At 35.9% G+C, this 16,341-nt stretch overlaps 2 protein-coding genes across 3 annotated transcripts in view; one reads left to right on the top strand and one right to left on the bottom strand.

Moving 5' to 3' along the window:
- Positions 1 to 92: 92 nt before the first annotated feature.
- On the top strand, positions 93 to 3,430 carry LOC107602212 (uncharacterized). Of its 2 annotated transcripts, none has more exons than XM_016294654.1 (7): positions 93 to 232; positions 427 to 484; positions 615 to 739; positions 1,199 to 1,268; positions 1,378 to 1,614; positions 1,865 to 2,047; positions 2,698 to 3,430. In XM_016294654.1, the coding sequence occupies exons 1-7, from the start codon at positions 158 to 160 to the stop codon at positions 2,901 to 2,903; spliced, it is 954 nt and encodes a 317-aa protein (XP_016150140.1). In that variant the 5' UTR covers positions 93 to 157; the 3' UTR covers positions 2,904 to 3,430. The 2 variants fall into 2 exon arrangements, with proteins under 2 accessions (XP_016150140.1, XP_016150139.1); XM_016294653.1 differs by having other exon boundaries at positions 94 to 238; positions 430 to 484.
- coq8aa (coenzyme Q8A, genome duplicate a) overlaps positions 3,048 to 16,341 on the bottom strand; it is a 30,561-nt gene continuing 17,267 nt past the window's right edge. The window contains exons 7-15 of the mRNA XM_016294601.1: positions 11,579 to 11,664; positions 11,344 to 11,484; positions 10,086 to 10,167; positions 8,064 to 8,157; positions 6,426 to 6,567; positions 5,276 to 5,383; positions 4,384 to 4,449; positions 4,213 to 4,299; positions 3,048 to 4,129 (exon numbers count right to left, since the gene is read on the bottom strand). Coding sequence (XP_016150087.1) covers positions 3,836 to 4,129; positions 4,213 to 4,299; positions 4,384 to 4,449; positions 5,276 to 5,383; positions 6,426 to 6,567; positions 8,064 to 8,157; positions 10,086 to 10,167; positions 11,344 to 11,484; positions 11,579 to 11,664 — 1,100 coding nt within the window. The 3' untranslated portion in view covers positions 3,048 to 3,835. The remainder of the gene's footprint in view (positions 4,130 to 4,212; positions 4,300 to 4,383; positions 4,450 to 5,275; positions 5,384 to 6,425; positions 6,568 to 8,063; positions 8,158 to 10,085; positions 10,168 to 11,343; positions 11,485 to 11,578; positions 11,665 to 16,341) is intronic.

Genomic DNA, 16,341 nt, shown 5'->3' on the forward strand with positions numbered 1-16,341 from the left:
CACTGGAGACTGCAGGTCCTAGATCAGATCTTGACACGCCTCTGTTTTTACTTCTTGCTGCGGTTGAGCCGCCGCGACTGAACCGGAGTCAGTGTGTATACAGAATTGAACCAATTTAGTTTGAGCAACATCAACTTTCGGTTTCAATACAGCAGAAATGAGCAACGCAGGGTCTTCTTGGTTTTCCAGTGGATTAGCGTTGATTACTTCAAACACATGGAGGCCCACAAAGGAAGAGGTACAATTAGCAAACATGTAACATCTTTTCTTTACAAACTAATATTAATATTACAAAATACACTATTGTTGCTAGTAGCAACTTGCTACAGATGTTAAGGTATGTGTGCTGGCAAGGAAGTCTTTATAAAAGGGTGCTTGTGTCAGGGTTAAAATTTAACTACTATCTCTTTTTCTACATTTTTCATAAAGGGTAGAGCTCTTCGACAACACATCCATGAAATCTCTCAGTCTTCTGTCCTAGATGGTATGTATGTCACCTGATAATGTTTCTAATGCCATTTATTTAATACACCCCCAAGACAAATGTAAAAAATAAATGTATAAAACTAAGCTCTTGCAGTGTGACATGCTCCATTATGTCCACCTGTTTCTAGAGGCAGGCATTGATGATCCTCAAATCCTTACTTTGACAAGAGAGGATCTGAGTGAGCTTTTTCCTGGTATTAGGAACTTTCAGCTCAGAAGGACAATTATGACACTCATCACAGACACAGTGAAGGTAATGTCTTTCTTTGGTCAGTATGCTGGTGGAATTGAACTTCACTGGCCCTCCAAAAATATTCGCACGCTCAAATCACTCCTAAAAGAATAGGAGATTCATGGTTTTAGACAACAAAATATCAAACTTAGTGGCTTTTTTTTTTTAAACAACCAATAAGTACCAAATGCTATTTTGGATGCATGTTTGAGGCCATTTGCTCCAAACTGAAGTTCACACGGGTGTAGTTCATCACTTTAACGATGAACGGGTTCCACTAACATTTGACAACCAGCAGGTGTGCAAATATTTATTATTAATATACTTTAATATAATATTAATTGAGACTTTTTGGGGTCATTTTATTTAATACTAAAACGTCATGTTACAGAAACCAAATACAATGTAAATTGTGTGCATATGTACATGCTCCATATATTTTTTGTGAGTACTCATCTGTAATTATTTGATTCCTGAAAGGATTCACCTCAACATGGCCCAGAAACATTGGCCGGTGCACTGAAGCATTTAATGCACAAAAACAAAAACAGTGAGTTACGTATGACCTACAAATCTACCATTTTCAGTTGTAGCAGAGAACCAGTGGAGTTCTCTTTGTTAAAGAGATGTTTCATAGCGGCCTTATGACTTTTTCTTAGATGATGCTGCTGTACAGGATGTTTTGAAGGAGTCCCTTCGAGCGTTTAGACAAATCGAGGATCAGCTCAAAGCAGCACAGGCATCGTTGAAACCATACATTGAGGTCTTGAACAGTCTCACTGAGCCATCTGCTAGAAAAGAGGACTGGGATAAAGAGGGAACGTCAAGCAGGAGAACATTTCCAAGAGCATTCCCAACAGATATGAACTCTCCAACCATGCAGACTCACTCTTTTGGTGAGCAGAAGTAAAAATTCTGATTTCTCCTAAGAGTACATGCCCTTTCATTCAAGTGCTCAAAACCACATTTTTGCAAACTTAGCTTTGCAAGTAAGAGATTATAAATATTTACTTTGCATTATTAAAATATACAGCGAGTTTCTGAAGTCTGAGAGCACTAGTGCAAATGCTTCCATTTTGCGTTTTTTTATAATATATATACATATATATTTCTTACCCACCCTCCTAATATATTTCTCTTTTACAGAGCCTTCAGTCAGAGTGCATCCATTTGTTTGTGGTCAAACCTTGGGAACGCACATGCAAATTCTTTCCCAGCTCAAGGGAGTTAAAGAGAGTGATTTATGGGACTGTCAGTTGATACTGGCCTTCAGTCCTGTGGCATCACGAGCTGGAACTGACACCGAAGAAGCATTGAAGAAAATTCCAGGTAATTACTTATTAGAACAATGCTTAACTAGTTTTCATATTATATCTGAATATTGTATTTGAGAGAAATGTAGCCAGTTTAATAAAGGTTTCCTATAATGGTTATAGGACTAGTCTGCAAATGGCAATTTCATAGGTTCAGTCCTTTTTGCACCAAATTGCACATCTTGGAATTTTTTATAATATATATACATATATATTTCATACCCACCCTCCTAATATATTTCTCTTTTACAGAGCCTTCAGTCAGAGTGCATCCATTTGTTTGTGGTCAAACCTTGGGAACGCACACGCAAATTCTTTCCCAGCTCAAGGGAGTTAAAGAGAGTGATTTATGGGACTGTCAGTTGATACTGGCCTTCAGTCCTGTGGCATCACGAGCTGGAACTGACACCGAAGAAGCATTGAAGAAAATTCCAGGTAATTACTTATTAGAACAATGCTTAACTAGTTTTCATATTATATCTGAATATTGTATTTGAGAGAAATGTAGCCAGTTTAATAAAGGTTTCCTATAATGGTTATAGGACTAGTCTGCAAATGGCAATTTCATAGGTTCAGTCCTTTTTGCACCAAATTGCACATCTTGGACAATTTAAGTCTAAATTCTAATGTTAAATTATTCTTAATTTTTTTTATCTGTCTTTACAGCTGATAAACCAGCAGTACTGGTGACAATGCACCATACCTTCAACCCTACCTACATGTGTCCCAGCTTAAATATAGCATCTTCCCAAGTGAACATTGTGGAACGTGTTAATGTGCTCTTCCATGACTCACAGCACGGTCTTCTTAGGTGTCCAGCAAATGAAAATGCAATGGCCAAACTTCAATCTGTCTTAAACCGGTACATGTAAATGCTCTTGCTTCAAATGCTTTAACTGTTAAATCGGTGAAAATGACAATTCTATGTATTTATGTTGTATGGACATGAGAGTAGACATAAACAACAAGCCTGCTGTGTTGATTCCAAAAATTTAATATTCTCAGACAATTTTATCACAATTTTTTAGTAAGAAAGCCAATAGCAGGAACATTAGAAAAACGCCATTTCCATCAATGCTCTGATATCAAACCATAATGCTTTCAAGTTCTTACCTTCATGTAGGCACGTTTAAATTCATGTACATCTCACACATCAGAGAAGTGATACCTCATCCCATCATTATTAATATCCTAGCTTTTTAAAATGCATTATGACAAAGTAGTTGTGGTGGTTTTAACAGGCTAAAACAAGCAAGCTTGTAGCCAACCTACACACTGATAACAAATATGTGACTGTAGCATCAAAACCTGCCCTGACTTCCGATCTTTTCATTCAGGGACTTCCCTTTTTCATACTTTGACCAATATTGTGCGTAATATTCACAAATCACAAACCAAAGAAAAATACACATTGTAATGCTTTCTCAAACAATAAACAAAGAGTTAATATACTGATTTAGGGAGACGGTCCTCACAAATGTAGTCCAGCAACCTGGAAAAAACTGGCTTGGTTATGAAACGTTCTACAGCCAATCACCACACCTGATGAGTAACCAATAGGAGTTTCCGTAGGCACATAGATACATCCGTTTGAATAGCAATCTTTGCACCACACGACCATGAATAAATCATGGATATTATTTCCCATTAAAACACTCAAAAGGAAAAACAAAAGCCAAAAACAAACATGTATGATGGTACGGCTGGGTCAGTCGAGACAAAAGTGCCATTTGTTTACATTCGAGTGATTGGCCAGAGCATTTTGTGCTTATCCGTGTTTCTCCTGTTTGACAAGCACTATCTGTCACTGGCTTGGTCCGTTTTTCTTGTTGCTCCAGTAATTGCTGTAGGCCTTGTCAAACATATTTTTGCAACTTAGCTTAGCATTCAGGCGGGAGCAGATGAGGAAGGAGCCGCCCATTTTGCGGTGCAGGGAGTAGGTTTCTTCTGGTGGAGGGATGAGGCGCTGTTTCAGCATGACGGGGATGAGGTTGTGGATGCGCTCTGTGGTGCTCTGCGCCCCGAAATGAAATGGCTCCTTGGAGGCAAAAGCCTCACCCAGGATCATCACAGCGTCCACATGGGCATTTTCCATGGCCTGGATGAGGAGAAGAGGTTGTGTTAACATCCCTTATTTGTCATATGTGCAGCTTAAAACAAAAATATCTGGTATATTACTACCTTTGACTCATAACCAGTCAAGAACTTCATGTCTATGGATCGCTTCAGCACTTCTTCTCGATTACCATCTGCTGCAGCCTTGATGATCTGTTTTAAAGAGGACGACGCAATCAGTTAAAGAAATAAAATATTAATTTAACTAAAGTTAACTTTCAATTTTATATGTCTTACCTCAATATAAACATCAGTGAAACTCTCATCAAACCCTCTTGTTGCACCAAAGTCCAGCAAAGCAACCTGTGGATTGAAGAACAGCTTGATTATACCAAGAGATGAAGCCAAAACAATACACTTACTTTCGATGTACTGTACAAAATGCTCATATACAATAAATAAACAAAATCAATACATACACACTGTGGGGTTGGGTAGGATGTTAATATAAATGTTCTAATAAAATTTTGTAAATAAATGATAAATATTACAAAAATGGTATAAATGTAAAGTTTTGAAGATTTTTGAAATCAAAAGTAACAAATATTATCATTTAAAAATTCTACATTGTATTTGAATATATAATTTATCCCTCTGATCGTAAAGCTGATTTTTTAGTAGTCATTACTCTTCAGTGTTACATGATCCTTCAGAAATCATTCTAATATGCGGATCTGCTGCTCAAAAAACATTTCATCTAACCATTATTATTATTAATAATAATAACATCATAACACTATTTTTAATAGAAATCTTTTGTAACATTATAAATGTCTTTGCTACCAGTATTGAACAATTTAACACGTGCTTGAAGTAAAAACATCAACAGCAAAAAAAATTTAACTTTTTAATAATAGTGTACATATTTGCAACACCAGTCAAAAGATAGAACACGCCAACTCATTCTTTACTAATATTTTCTACATTTTAGAATGATAGTAAAGTCAAAACAACTGAAAGTATGGGAATTATGTTGTGACCAAAACAAAAGTTTAATTCATCAAAACTCTTCTATTTCAGCTTCTTTAAAGACACCAGTATTCAAGCAGGTTTAAAGCAAATTCAGCCATGTGGGTCTAAACTGGTCGTGTAAACAACCAGGAAAGGTCATAGTGGCATTCTCTCTTACCCTGTTGGTTTGTGGATCATAAAAGAAATTGGACCAGTTGGGATCCGTCTGCATGTATCTGAACTCGAACAGCTCCCTCAGACACAGCATCAGGATGTTCTCGCAGATCTGTGCAAAAATAAAAAGTATGGTTACTACACCTGCACTAAACTGCGTTAAATCCACAGTATTTAGGCTTTAATGCATATGTAGTACTTAGTATAAAGTTATAAATCAGTTCTAACTCAAAACAAATCAATGTTTTAATGCAATGTTTACAAACTACATAAATAATGAGCATTTAAATCATAGTTGTATGGTCTGTTTAAAAATTTCAATCACATTTATTGCCTTCATTTATGGCAGTGTCCATCATTTCCTCTATTCACGAATTTGGTCAACAGTTTATTTTAAACATCATTCCTTAACTTTTTTTTTTTTTTGTATGGATATGACCTTGTTTACACTTTGCCCTACTAATGCAACAAAACACTTCCATCATCAGGTGGCGATAATGCTTCAGGAAGCTCACCGGCTTCCATACTGGCCACGTTTGAGACCATGTGACTCAGGTATCATAGAATATAACGAGGCCTGATACAACACCACAGTTCAATGTGCTTATACAACTTGCTCAAGTATAATGATGCTAATTACTGTAAATAACAGTAGGAGAACTGAAATGACTAGAAAGTAAGCTGAAAATATTTTTCAGTCCAATAAGGTAGCGACCAATTCATAATCCAATAACAAATGTTTTGAATGTTTGTTTGTTTGACGGTCTGAACGTATATGGTTTCTGTGAGTCCTTAAGTCTTAAATTTAGATGTAGCAAATTTAAGCGATAAAAAGTCTTAATTAAAATCTTAATTATAAATGTGAAAGTTTTTAAATTTGAGGACGGAAAGTCAAGAATCAAGAAATGGTTTAATGTGATGGTTAAACTTCTAAAGGCTATGAATTCACTGAATAAATATAAGCCTGTCTTTTGTTCAAACCAATGCAAAATTGACCCGTATTTTTATGAAGCAAACACGCAGTTGTAAATGTGAACTGGTTTAAGCCTTAAACTTGATTTTTAAAATCCTGCAGATACCTTAGTAGATGTAATAGTCCGGTTTCTTTTCATTTCATTCATTGCAGAAACAATTTTACCAGCAACAGTGAATACCTCATTTTTCAACTCTTGTGAAAGTCCATCAGCCTGATCCAAGGGAAATCCAGGCACCAATTCGGTGGTGAGGACGTGTTGGCTGCTGAGTTCATCGATTACCTCTGGCACGTAGAAGAAGGGTTGATCTTTCAGAAGTTCCCTGCCAAAAACCACAAAGCTTCTGAGTCACTGAGCACAAGTCAGCATCCCCGTAAAAAAAGCATGCCACCCAGCATGTGCACCACAGACAGAATGTGATGAACACACAGACACAGACACACACACACACACGTCTGCTTCTGAAGGGAGATGGGGAATGACAACAACACAGATTTACAAAACATGCAACGTAATCCAGTGGCAGTAAATATGTAATTACTAAAAAGGATGCCGCACACTTCAGCACTGCAAAGTCATTATATAGGCAAGATCATTTCTCAGAAACGAGAATGTATTATCAAAATTAAGTGAGGTTTATTCTTAAAATAAGAATAATATATAAGCAAATGGGGTATGAAAAATTAAAAATTAAAAGGGAAAACAAGTTTATTTTTCCTTACACTCATAGCTGTTTTTTCTTGTTTTAAACATAAAACACATTTAGATATTTGTACTAGAAACAAGACATAAATAGTAAAAAAAAATAAAGTAATCTTTTGCTGTGTGTAAACACTACTGAGTGATGACTCAAATGAATCTTGTTTTCTTTTAACCATTATATTACATTCATTTTTTCTATAAAACCACTTTTAATAAAGTTTTCAGACAAGCTTTTGTTTTTTTCTAATCTAAGTCTATGGAGGCGTTGAACAGTATTAAACGCAATTTTACAGAAACTATCCAGAATCTGTGAGTTTAGCAACAGTAACCACAGATCATCTAAATGTGAACTGTCCATATGAACTAATTCAATAAAATCAATTTGACTACCTGACAAAGAGAAGATATTCTAGAAGAATGCATTTCATTATTTCCTCAGCTCTTTCGGATACGAGGCTGTGCGCGCAACGTGTTTAAACTACGTCAATACTTACAGAAAACAAAAAGTGTTACATCATTTTGAAAAGAGCTAATCTGCTGAACACAGAGTCTTCATTGGTCTGCTCAAAAGTAAGACACACCTCACCCTGAAGGCATGTACGTAACCATATCTCTCTCTTGGAACGCGTGTTTCATTCTTCACCCTCCCTGTGAAGTCAGGGTCCCAGTAGAGGACAGGACACGGGGTACGGGCTTGTTGTCAATGTTTATTATTTCCATTTGTGCTATATTTAAAATATGTCAGCACGCAAACTGTTCCTTAAGATCAAATCATTCAATCCTTGGCCTGCAAGCAAAGCGGTTATTTTTAGCCCTGTGCTGAGGCCACAACGCTCCAGAGAAGCTGTTATATGAGGATACAGAAGTGCACAATCATTCGGAGCAGTTGTAGTGTTTATTTTCGTGTGTGTAAACCTTCCTTTCAAAGGCATTATGGGGTACAGAATGGATTTAGCTTGGATATCCGGCACATGGCAGCCTGAAATGTCCTGTAGACCGCTTGTGAGCCCACAGCCCACCCATGGTTTTATAGAGGGGTAGATTAACGAATACAATGATGGGATGCTCTGAAGTAGCAGTGAGAAAAATGTCTCCCGCTTGTTTTTGTTCACTCACTTGAATTTCCGAGCACACTTGGCTTCTCTTATGTAATCACACTCCAGCGCCAGCTCACGTCGCATCACATCTATCAAATGCTCCGGGAACAGACCTGCACATTCACAGACACAGTCAGACATGAGTTAGTAGGTTAGTTCAAAAAAAAAAAAAAAAATAAATAAATTTTGATTCGAGTCACCAAGAGGTGGCACTCACAATTCTTCAGAGTTTATACTTCCCTTGTGAAAAAGAAGTGCACTTAATGTAGTGTACTTTAAATCGTAAACTGCAGATTATAAATCTATTTTTTTTAAATAGCCACTTAAGTGTACTTAAAGGGATTACACTTTATAGACATGTTTAAGCACACTTAAAAAGTGCACTTTGGAATAATAATGTCAAATTTAAGACTTGCTTTAAAGTACAATTCTGAAGAACATTGTTTTAATAATGAGAAAAATGCATCATGAAATCAGTATCGGGAAAAATATCACATTACGAGTTGAGTGAATAACATCCCTAGTTTTAATAATGTTTTGTCATGCTTTAAAGAAGATCATTACAAATGTTTTTAAATGAATGTCATGCAAATTTCAATAGTAATTCAAGTACAATTCAGTTTACCACAAATGCTTGTCAGTGCATTTGGCAGTACACTATAACCATATTTAAGACAACAAAAATAAACATGATATTACACAAATATATACTTATGTCCTATTTAAGTGGGCCAAAAAAGCATGTAAAACAAACTGTATTTAATTGCAATTAAGTGCCTGAAAAAATTTAATTCACACAATTGTATAATGCTAACATGTACGTGTGTTTCACAAGGGTTGGCAAGACATTACAAAATATCTTAGGTATCTGCTTTGTGCCATTTCTCTCTTCTGGCAAAAAGGATGATCGACAACACTGTGGTGGCATTTACAAGCTCAAAGGAAAGTTCAGACTATGTTTGGAGCATTAGGCTTCTCTGACAGCTGAACATTTAACTGGCATTGATCTTGCAGCAGTGGACGCTGTTGTAACCATGACGCAGCTTGTGTGCGAGACTCTGATTGGTCAGCGTGCAGTCTGAGATCCATCAGCCCACTGAGACCCAACAGGCCCTGAGCTCCCAGTTCTCAGTTTGAAACACACTAAACATAGATTTGAGTGCACTGACACTAAGCTCTTGGAAAAAATGGGGTCAACGAATGTTTCAAAACCAGTGCAATTTCATAAGTTTATTATTTTGACTTTGGCTACTCATAGCCAAAACATTTTAGAGCTTACAAAAATGCACACTACCTTTCCAAAGTTTGGGGTTAGTACTATTTTAAAGAAATTATTACTGTATTAAATTAATCCCAAGGGACAGTAAAGAAGTGTATTTCCAAAAATGCTGTTCTTCTGAACTTTCTATTCATCAAAGATGGTTTCCACAAAAATATTAAACAGCACAACGGTTTTCAACATTGATAAGAATAGGAAATGGTTCTTGAGTTCCAAATCATCAGATTACAATGATTTCTGAAGGATCATGTGAAACTGAAGACTGGAGTAATGTTGCGGAAAATTCAGTTTTGCCATCACAGGAATAAATTACATTATAAAATATTAAAAAAGAAAATAAAAAAAGTTAATAATATTTTAAAATATTGCCGTTTACGTTTAAAAAAAAAAATCTAATTAATGTAGCCTTTGTGAGCATAAGAGACAACCTTTAAACCCAAACTTTGAAATGGTAGTGTATACTTCCTGTAAAAAAAATTTTTAAATAAATTTTTCAGGAACCTTGACAGGTTGCAAGATGTGCAACTTGCATAACTGCATCTGCTTCTTGTAATATTACATTATACTACATCAGGTGACAGCAATTGACCTTTTTATTTGATTTCTGTGCTTTTATGTTTGTAGTTATATGACAAAAACCAGACAGGAAGTAAATGGACTGGTGGGATTAGGAAATAACCTGAGGTGCTCACATTTGCCATCTACATGCATCCAATCATTTATTTACCAAAAATTCTAAAAATCAAAATGTACGGTCATCACCTTCAGGAAGGGCGTTACTCATGCTCAGGACCGTCATCAGGTTATTCACATCGCTGTTGATGCTCTGTGCGACTCCAGGGTACTGCAGAAACCAAGAGTAGGTTACACTGGCAACAAATCGTAACACAAAACACCTCCAGCAAAACAGCCTTGACCTTGTTGAGCGCATATTGGTGGGCTAGTTTATTTCAGAACATTTCAAAACTGTTTGTTTTACTAAAAAAAGTTGAGAGGAGAGACTCCCAGATTTAGGTTATCTAATCATACCCATTCAGATCGATATCGTTTGCAAAAGCAGTTAGCGGGAATAGCTCTTAGGACTTTAAGCAGTTGGTGCTCCAAATTAACCTATTAGAAGACTGTTAAAAATGGGCATTTTACAGTACATGTACGTAACAAGAGGAAAGCTTGGTTTGTGGTTTTGGTGGGGAATGCGCTAACACAAGCGCAACATTGTACTACTGCTGCTTCAGATTAATGCTAACAAAGAAACCATGCTCCTCTGAATGATGAGATTACTGTAAATTTTTTATGTTGTATGTAACTGACAGGAAATCAGGAAATTTCACTAAATATAATGCAACTTATTTCTTCATTTAAAAAAAGTATTATTTCTCTATTTAAAAAAGAAAATACAAATGGGTTATGAATAAAATCACCTTTAATTGACCAATGACTATCAGCTGCAAAAAGATAAAATCGTTTTATCTTGTGTGGCGTCCCATTAAAATTAACTTTAAACACCTTAAAGGGGTCATATGATGCGATTTAAATTTTTCCTTTCTCTTTGGAGTGTTACAAGCTCTTGGTGCCTAAAGAAGATCTGTAAAGTTGCAAAGACTGAAGTCTCAAATCCAAAAGACATTCTTTAAGAGAGTTAAAGTTAAGAGTCAACCACGCCCACAAAATAAACAGCAACATCATATGACCCCTTTAAATCTTTATTGATCATCAGGACCACTCTTAAAAATAAAGGTGCTTAAAAGGTTCTTCAAAGCAATGCCACAGAAGAACCATTTTTGGTGCCACAAAGAACCATTCAGTCAAAGGTTCTTTAAAGAACCATCTCTTTCTTACCTTTATATAATCTTAAGAACCTTCTTTCGCCACAAGAACCTTTTGTGAAACAGAAAGGCTCTTCAGATGTTAAATGTTCTTTATGGAACCATTTAGACAAAAAAGGTTCTTCTATGGCATCGTGAAGCACCTTTATTTTTAAGAGTGAAGTTTAAAATAGTACTTTTAGTCTGAAACCAACCTGTATTTTCATGGCGACTTCTCGACCGTCTTTCATCCTGGCCAGATGGACCTGACCAATAGAGGCAGCAGCAAAGGGTCTTTCCTCAAACATATCTAGTTTATCCCTCCAGTTTGGGCACAGGTCATTGTTCAAGGCTTTCTGCACAGATCAAAAAGCAAGAGATGTGTACTTTTTTTTTTTTTTTTAATTCTGAGTTATGATTTTCAGATGTAAAACATTAAATAGGTGGTACCATCATCTGTTTGATGGGCATGAAGTCAGCACTCTGACGCACACGTTCGAAGATCTTGGCCAGCTGTGGGTTGATGAATGCATCATCTGAAACATTAAACACACATCCAGTGTTGGTATAGTACAGTGCTATTCTTCAACAAAAGCCAAATGAAAATGATGGCCCTGTTTATGGCTGGTATCATCCTTCCTGGGTGATCAGATCCCAAGTGCTCAGCTGACACTCAACATTTAAAATTTTAATATGCTTTAAAATGTCATTTATTCCGGTGATGGCAAAGCATATTTTTCAGTGTAACACGATTCTTCAAAAAGCATTGAGAAACCGTGATTGACCTGTGATATAAACATAAACATGGTAAAACCACTGTATAGAATGGCTTATTGCTTTATTTTTGTGCAAAGGTTCACTGATAGGCGAGTAGGTGTCCCTGTGAGTAGCTGTTGTTTAGGACACATTAGTGTTTACTAGTGCTGTTAAACGATTAATAGTTCCAAAATAAAAGTTTTTGTTTACATAATATATGTATGCTGTTTATATTTATTATGTATATATAAATACACAAGCATGTATATATTTCAGAAAAATAGGTTGTTTATATATTAAATATATTTATAATATACATTTTATGAATATAAACACAAACATGTAAATACATATGTTCAAAATATATACTGTATGTGTGTGTATTTACATATACACATAATAAATATACACCGAACACACATATATTATGCAATCAAAAACTTTTATTTTGTATGCGATTAATCGTTTGACAGAACGAGTGTTTACACAACAAATGTGATGTGGTCAAATGCTTTCCTAAGCTATGAATGTTGTTTGAATGATTGGATCACTTTGTATTTTGTGCTCCCCACTTATGATTAGATCACTAAAGGCAGATGATGTTGATTCCAGGTATAATGGGTGCCTGTATTTTCTACTTCAAATCATTAAAATTCATATAAAAAGAGAATTGTCAAATGCCTTACAATACAATACAACACAGTCTTGCGTTGCTTCTTGCTTTCATAAATCTGTTGCCATATTACAGGTTTACTTGGTTGGCTGCAATGCACAGTCAATCCATAACCGTAAACAGGATTTTAGAGATGGATTCACGAGAAGAAACTGTGTGACAGATGTATGGCACTGTAAACACTCTCAAGTCTTAAGAAGCCAGAGTGAGAAAGAGAGAGAGAGAGAGAGAGAGAGAGAGAGAGAGAGAGAGAGAGAGAGAGTTTGTGGGCCCAAGCAGCCTGGGCCTGTACGTGAAGATTTTACCTGAGCCTGTAGCTCCTGATCTTGCTTCCTGGCATCTTGCAGCTGCCTGAGAAGCTGCTGGTTGCGGTCGTGTCCCCTCTGGAGCTCCTGCTGGCTTTCTTGCAGCTCTCTCTGCAGATCCCACAGTCTCTGCTCTTGGACGTCCAGCTATCCAACCACAATAGAGGGCAGGGCGCAGAGGAAGAGAAAATCAATCCACTACAAAGAGCCTCTTTCTCCGTGTAAATACATATGTTCAAAATATATACTGTATGTGTGTGTATTTACATATACACATAATAAATATACACCGAACACACATATATTATGCAATCAAAAGCTTTTATTTTGTATGCGATTAATCGTTTGACAGAACGAGTGTTTACACAACAAATGTGATGTGGTCAAATGCTTTCCTAAGCTATGAATGTTGTTTGAATGATTGGATCACTTTGTATTTTGTGCTCCCCACTTATGATTAGATCACTAAAGGCAGATGATGTTGATTCCAGGTATAATGGGTGCCTGTATTTTCTACTTCAAATCATTAAAATTCATATAAAAAGAGAATTGTCAAATGCTTTACAATACAATACAACACAGTCTTGCGTTGCTTGTTGCTTAATCTTTCATAAATCTGTTGCCATATTACAGGTTTACTTGGTTGGCTGCAATGCACAGTCAATCCATAACTGTAAACAGGATTTTAGAGATGGATTCACGAGAAGAAACTGTGTGACAGATGTATGCCACTGTAAACACTCTCAAGTCTTAAGAAGCCAGAGTGAGAAAGAGAGAGAGAGAGAAAGTACTAAATAACAAATTGCTGGATTCAAACCCAGTGAAATGCTGAACTGCTACAGAGTTGAAGGCATGATTGTCTCTGCGTACATCATAAGTAACTATTAAAAAAAGTAAAGCTTATCTTTACAGTTGCCATGTTTTTTTATCCTGGTTCACTTGTTTGACCCAGATTAGTGTGATGACCTCTTATTTTCTCAGCTGATAATGTCGCTGAGAAATGTGGGCTACTAAATCATATTTGAACAGGACTAGTTTTCCTGAAGGAGGTATGAAAAAAACAAGTGTCAGTAAATCATACTGTGAAGCAAAAAACTATGCTTGTAAGAAACATTTAGGCTTTTAAACTTTGTCCACCAACATATTTGATTAGAACTGATTTGGACTGTTTTAACTTTTTTATTGGAGAAAGCAATATTATGGATACTTTTACCCAAAGCAGTGTTTTGAATTCAAAAACCTCTTGATGGATTTGTTTATTACAAACATGCAGGACTGGATTCATGTCGAATACTTTTGGATTATTGTGATGTTTTTATCAGCTGTTTGGACTCTCATCCTGATGGCACCCATTCACTCCAGAGGATCCATTGGTGAGCAGATGATGTAATGCTTCAAAATTTCTCAAAATCTGTTCAGATGAAGAAACAAACTCATTTACATCAAGGGTGAGTAAAATTTCAGCAAAAATATATTTTTGGTAAATTATTATAAAAAAAAAAAAAACAGGAATATTCAGCGCAGTAACAACTAATGGGACAAATGGACCCATGTTTTTTTTTTATATAGAGGTCCAAAAATCTTAAACAACCACTGTATGTGCCATTTAAAACAAAAAATAAAATCTGTGCTGCTAAGAACCATTTCTATGTAAACAAAACCCCACAAACTGTTGGATCAGGGTCTTCATTATCTCTGTGAGGACATTAGAGCTATTTCAGGATGTGATGATGAGGTCAAAGGTAATCATTATCCAGCATGTCGGGTGTCTACATAGATAAGATCTAGTTACAGACCGCTGTTCTCAGAACACATTTGCACTCTCAGTTCCCATATGCATTCAGACTGTCATAATGCAACTCTGTAGTCACGAACAAAGCTTTGAGTCTTTAGTTGCAAGCAAGACAACAACAATAAAATAAATAAGCTGGAAAACAATTAAAAATGTCGCAACCCAATATTCAAGAATAGTGCACTAAAGAAGTGTACAGGTCTCAAGTCAAAGACTTTGTATTTTAATTTAAAAAACATGAGAAAGTAAAAAGTGGTTCATTCGGAGCACATAAAATACATAATGCATTTAAAGTCAACACCTAAATCAACCCTACATACTTAAAATAAATAAAGCATTAAAAAAATCAAATCAAACGTATACCAAAAAGATGAAAATAAAATTAAATAAAATCTTTGCTTTCATAACCCTTCATTTCAATTTAAAAACTGCAATCTAAAATAGAACATGTTTGTGTTAGTAATATTAAATTAAAATGTAATAACTTTCATCACCTTCAAAATGACAGTATGCTTAACACTTTCATAATGGTACCCTGCTACAAATGCTGTTTCACATTGCTTTTAAACACGCCAAAACAACAGTGGCAGTGTGTATGTCCGACTAAAGCTCTCTCTATGACATAAGAAGATTTGAAGTTGAGCTGAGAGATCCTGGATGATGGGAGGGGTGCACATATTTACATGCACAAGCGGTGAACAAGGTTAAACATTTCAAGAATGAGATAAACTTTTAAGAAGAGTACATTTCAATACTATATTGGCATTTTTCATACCAATTACACAGATGCATATAAATATTTTATGATCTGTGATGCAAAAACGACTTCACTACATTGAAACAGCCTCTCAGCCTTGACAGCAGGCTAATTTAAGTGCACTTTAGATCAGGAAACTGTGTAAATGTTACTGTGTTTATTATTATACATACAGCCCAATTTAAGCAAACACAGACAGTCAAAAGAGCAATGGTGCTCTCCTGCCTAAGAGTAAATAATACCATACGCACACTTGATTTTCAGTTCTGTTTGTACTGAAAGAGAGGACAAAAAAAGGAAAGCTCTTTTCATTGCTACAAATGATGCACATTGGTTAAGATCAGGGTTGTTGTGGGTTCTGGTAGGTAGTGCACATGTGTTTATGTGTGGGTGACTGGAGTTTAAATACCCACAATCTCCTTCCTATTCTTTCATGTCTCCTCACTCACTATCTCGCTGTTAATAAAATGGTTTAAAGTCCAAAAACAAACAAACAAACAAACTCTAATTGCATGCAATTTATCACTTGTAATCATACCATGCCTGATAGCATGTCAATAATCAATAAATGTTCTAATGAGTTATTAGCTATACATTGTACCCATCCAAATTGTAACTGTAAAGTTCAGTTCTAGTAGATAATGCAATTGTCTTACCATTCTTGTCCTCTGATCTTAGACTTTTTTTTGCCACTTCTGCCAAAGCTCCAATACCCAAACCCACAGCAAGACCTGCAAGGGATTAAAAACCAAAAAAGAAATGGTCCATAAATCAACATAAGTTAAATACTGAAACAGTCATTATCACACACCTCAAATCTGCACTTCCACCATGTAAACAAAACTTTTAAAAAAAGCTGTATCTCTTAGACTGATTTGTGAAAAATACCCACAACAACACTGGAGCTGTATTATGTCAACTTGACAAAAG

The sequence above is a fragment of the Sinocyclocheilus grahami genome, unplaced genomic scaffold (genome assembly GCF_001515645.1).
Source record: "Sinocyclocheilus grahami isolate Dianchi unplaced genomic scaffold, SAMN03320097.WGS_v1.1 scaffold321.1, whole genome shotgun sequence".
In the NCBI taxonomy this organism is placed as follows: Eukaryota; Metazoa; Chordata; class Actinopteri; order Cypriniformes; family Cyprinidae; genus Sinocyclocheilus; species Sinocyclocheilus grahami.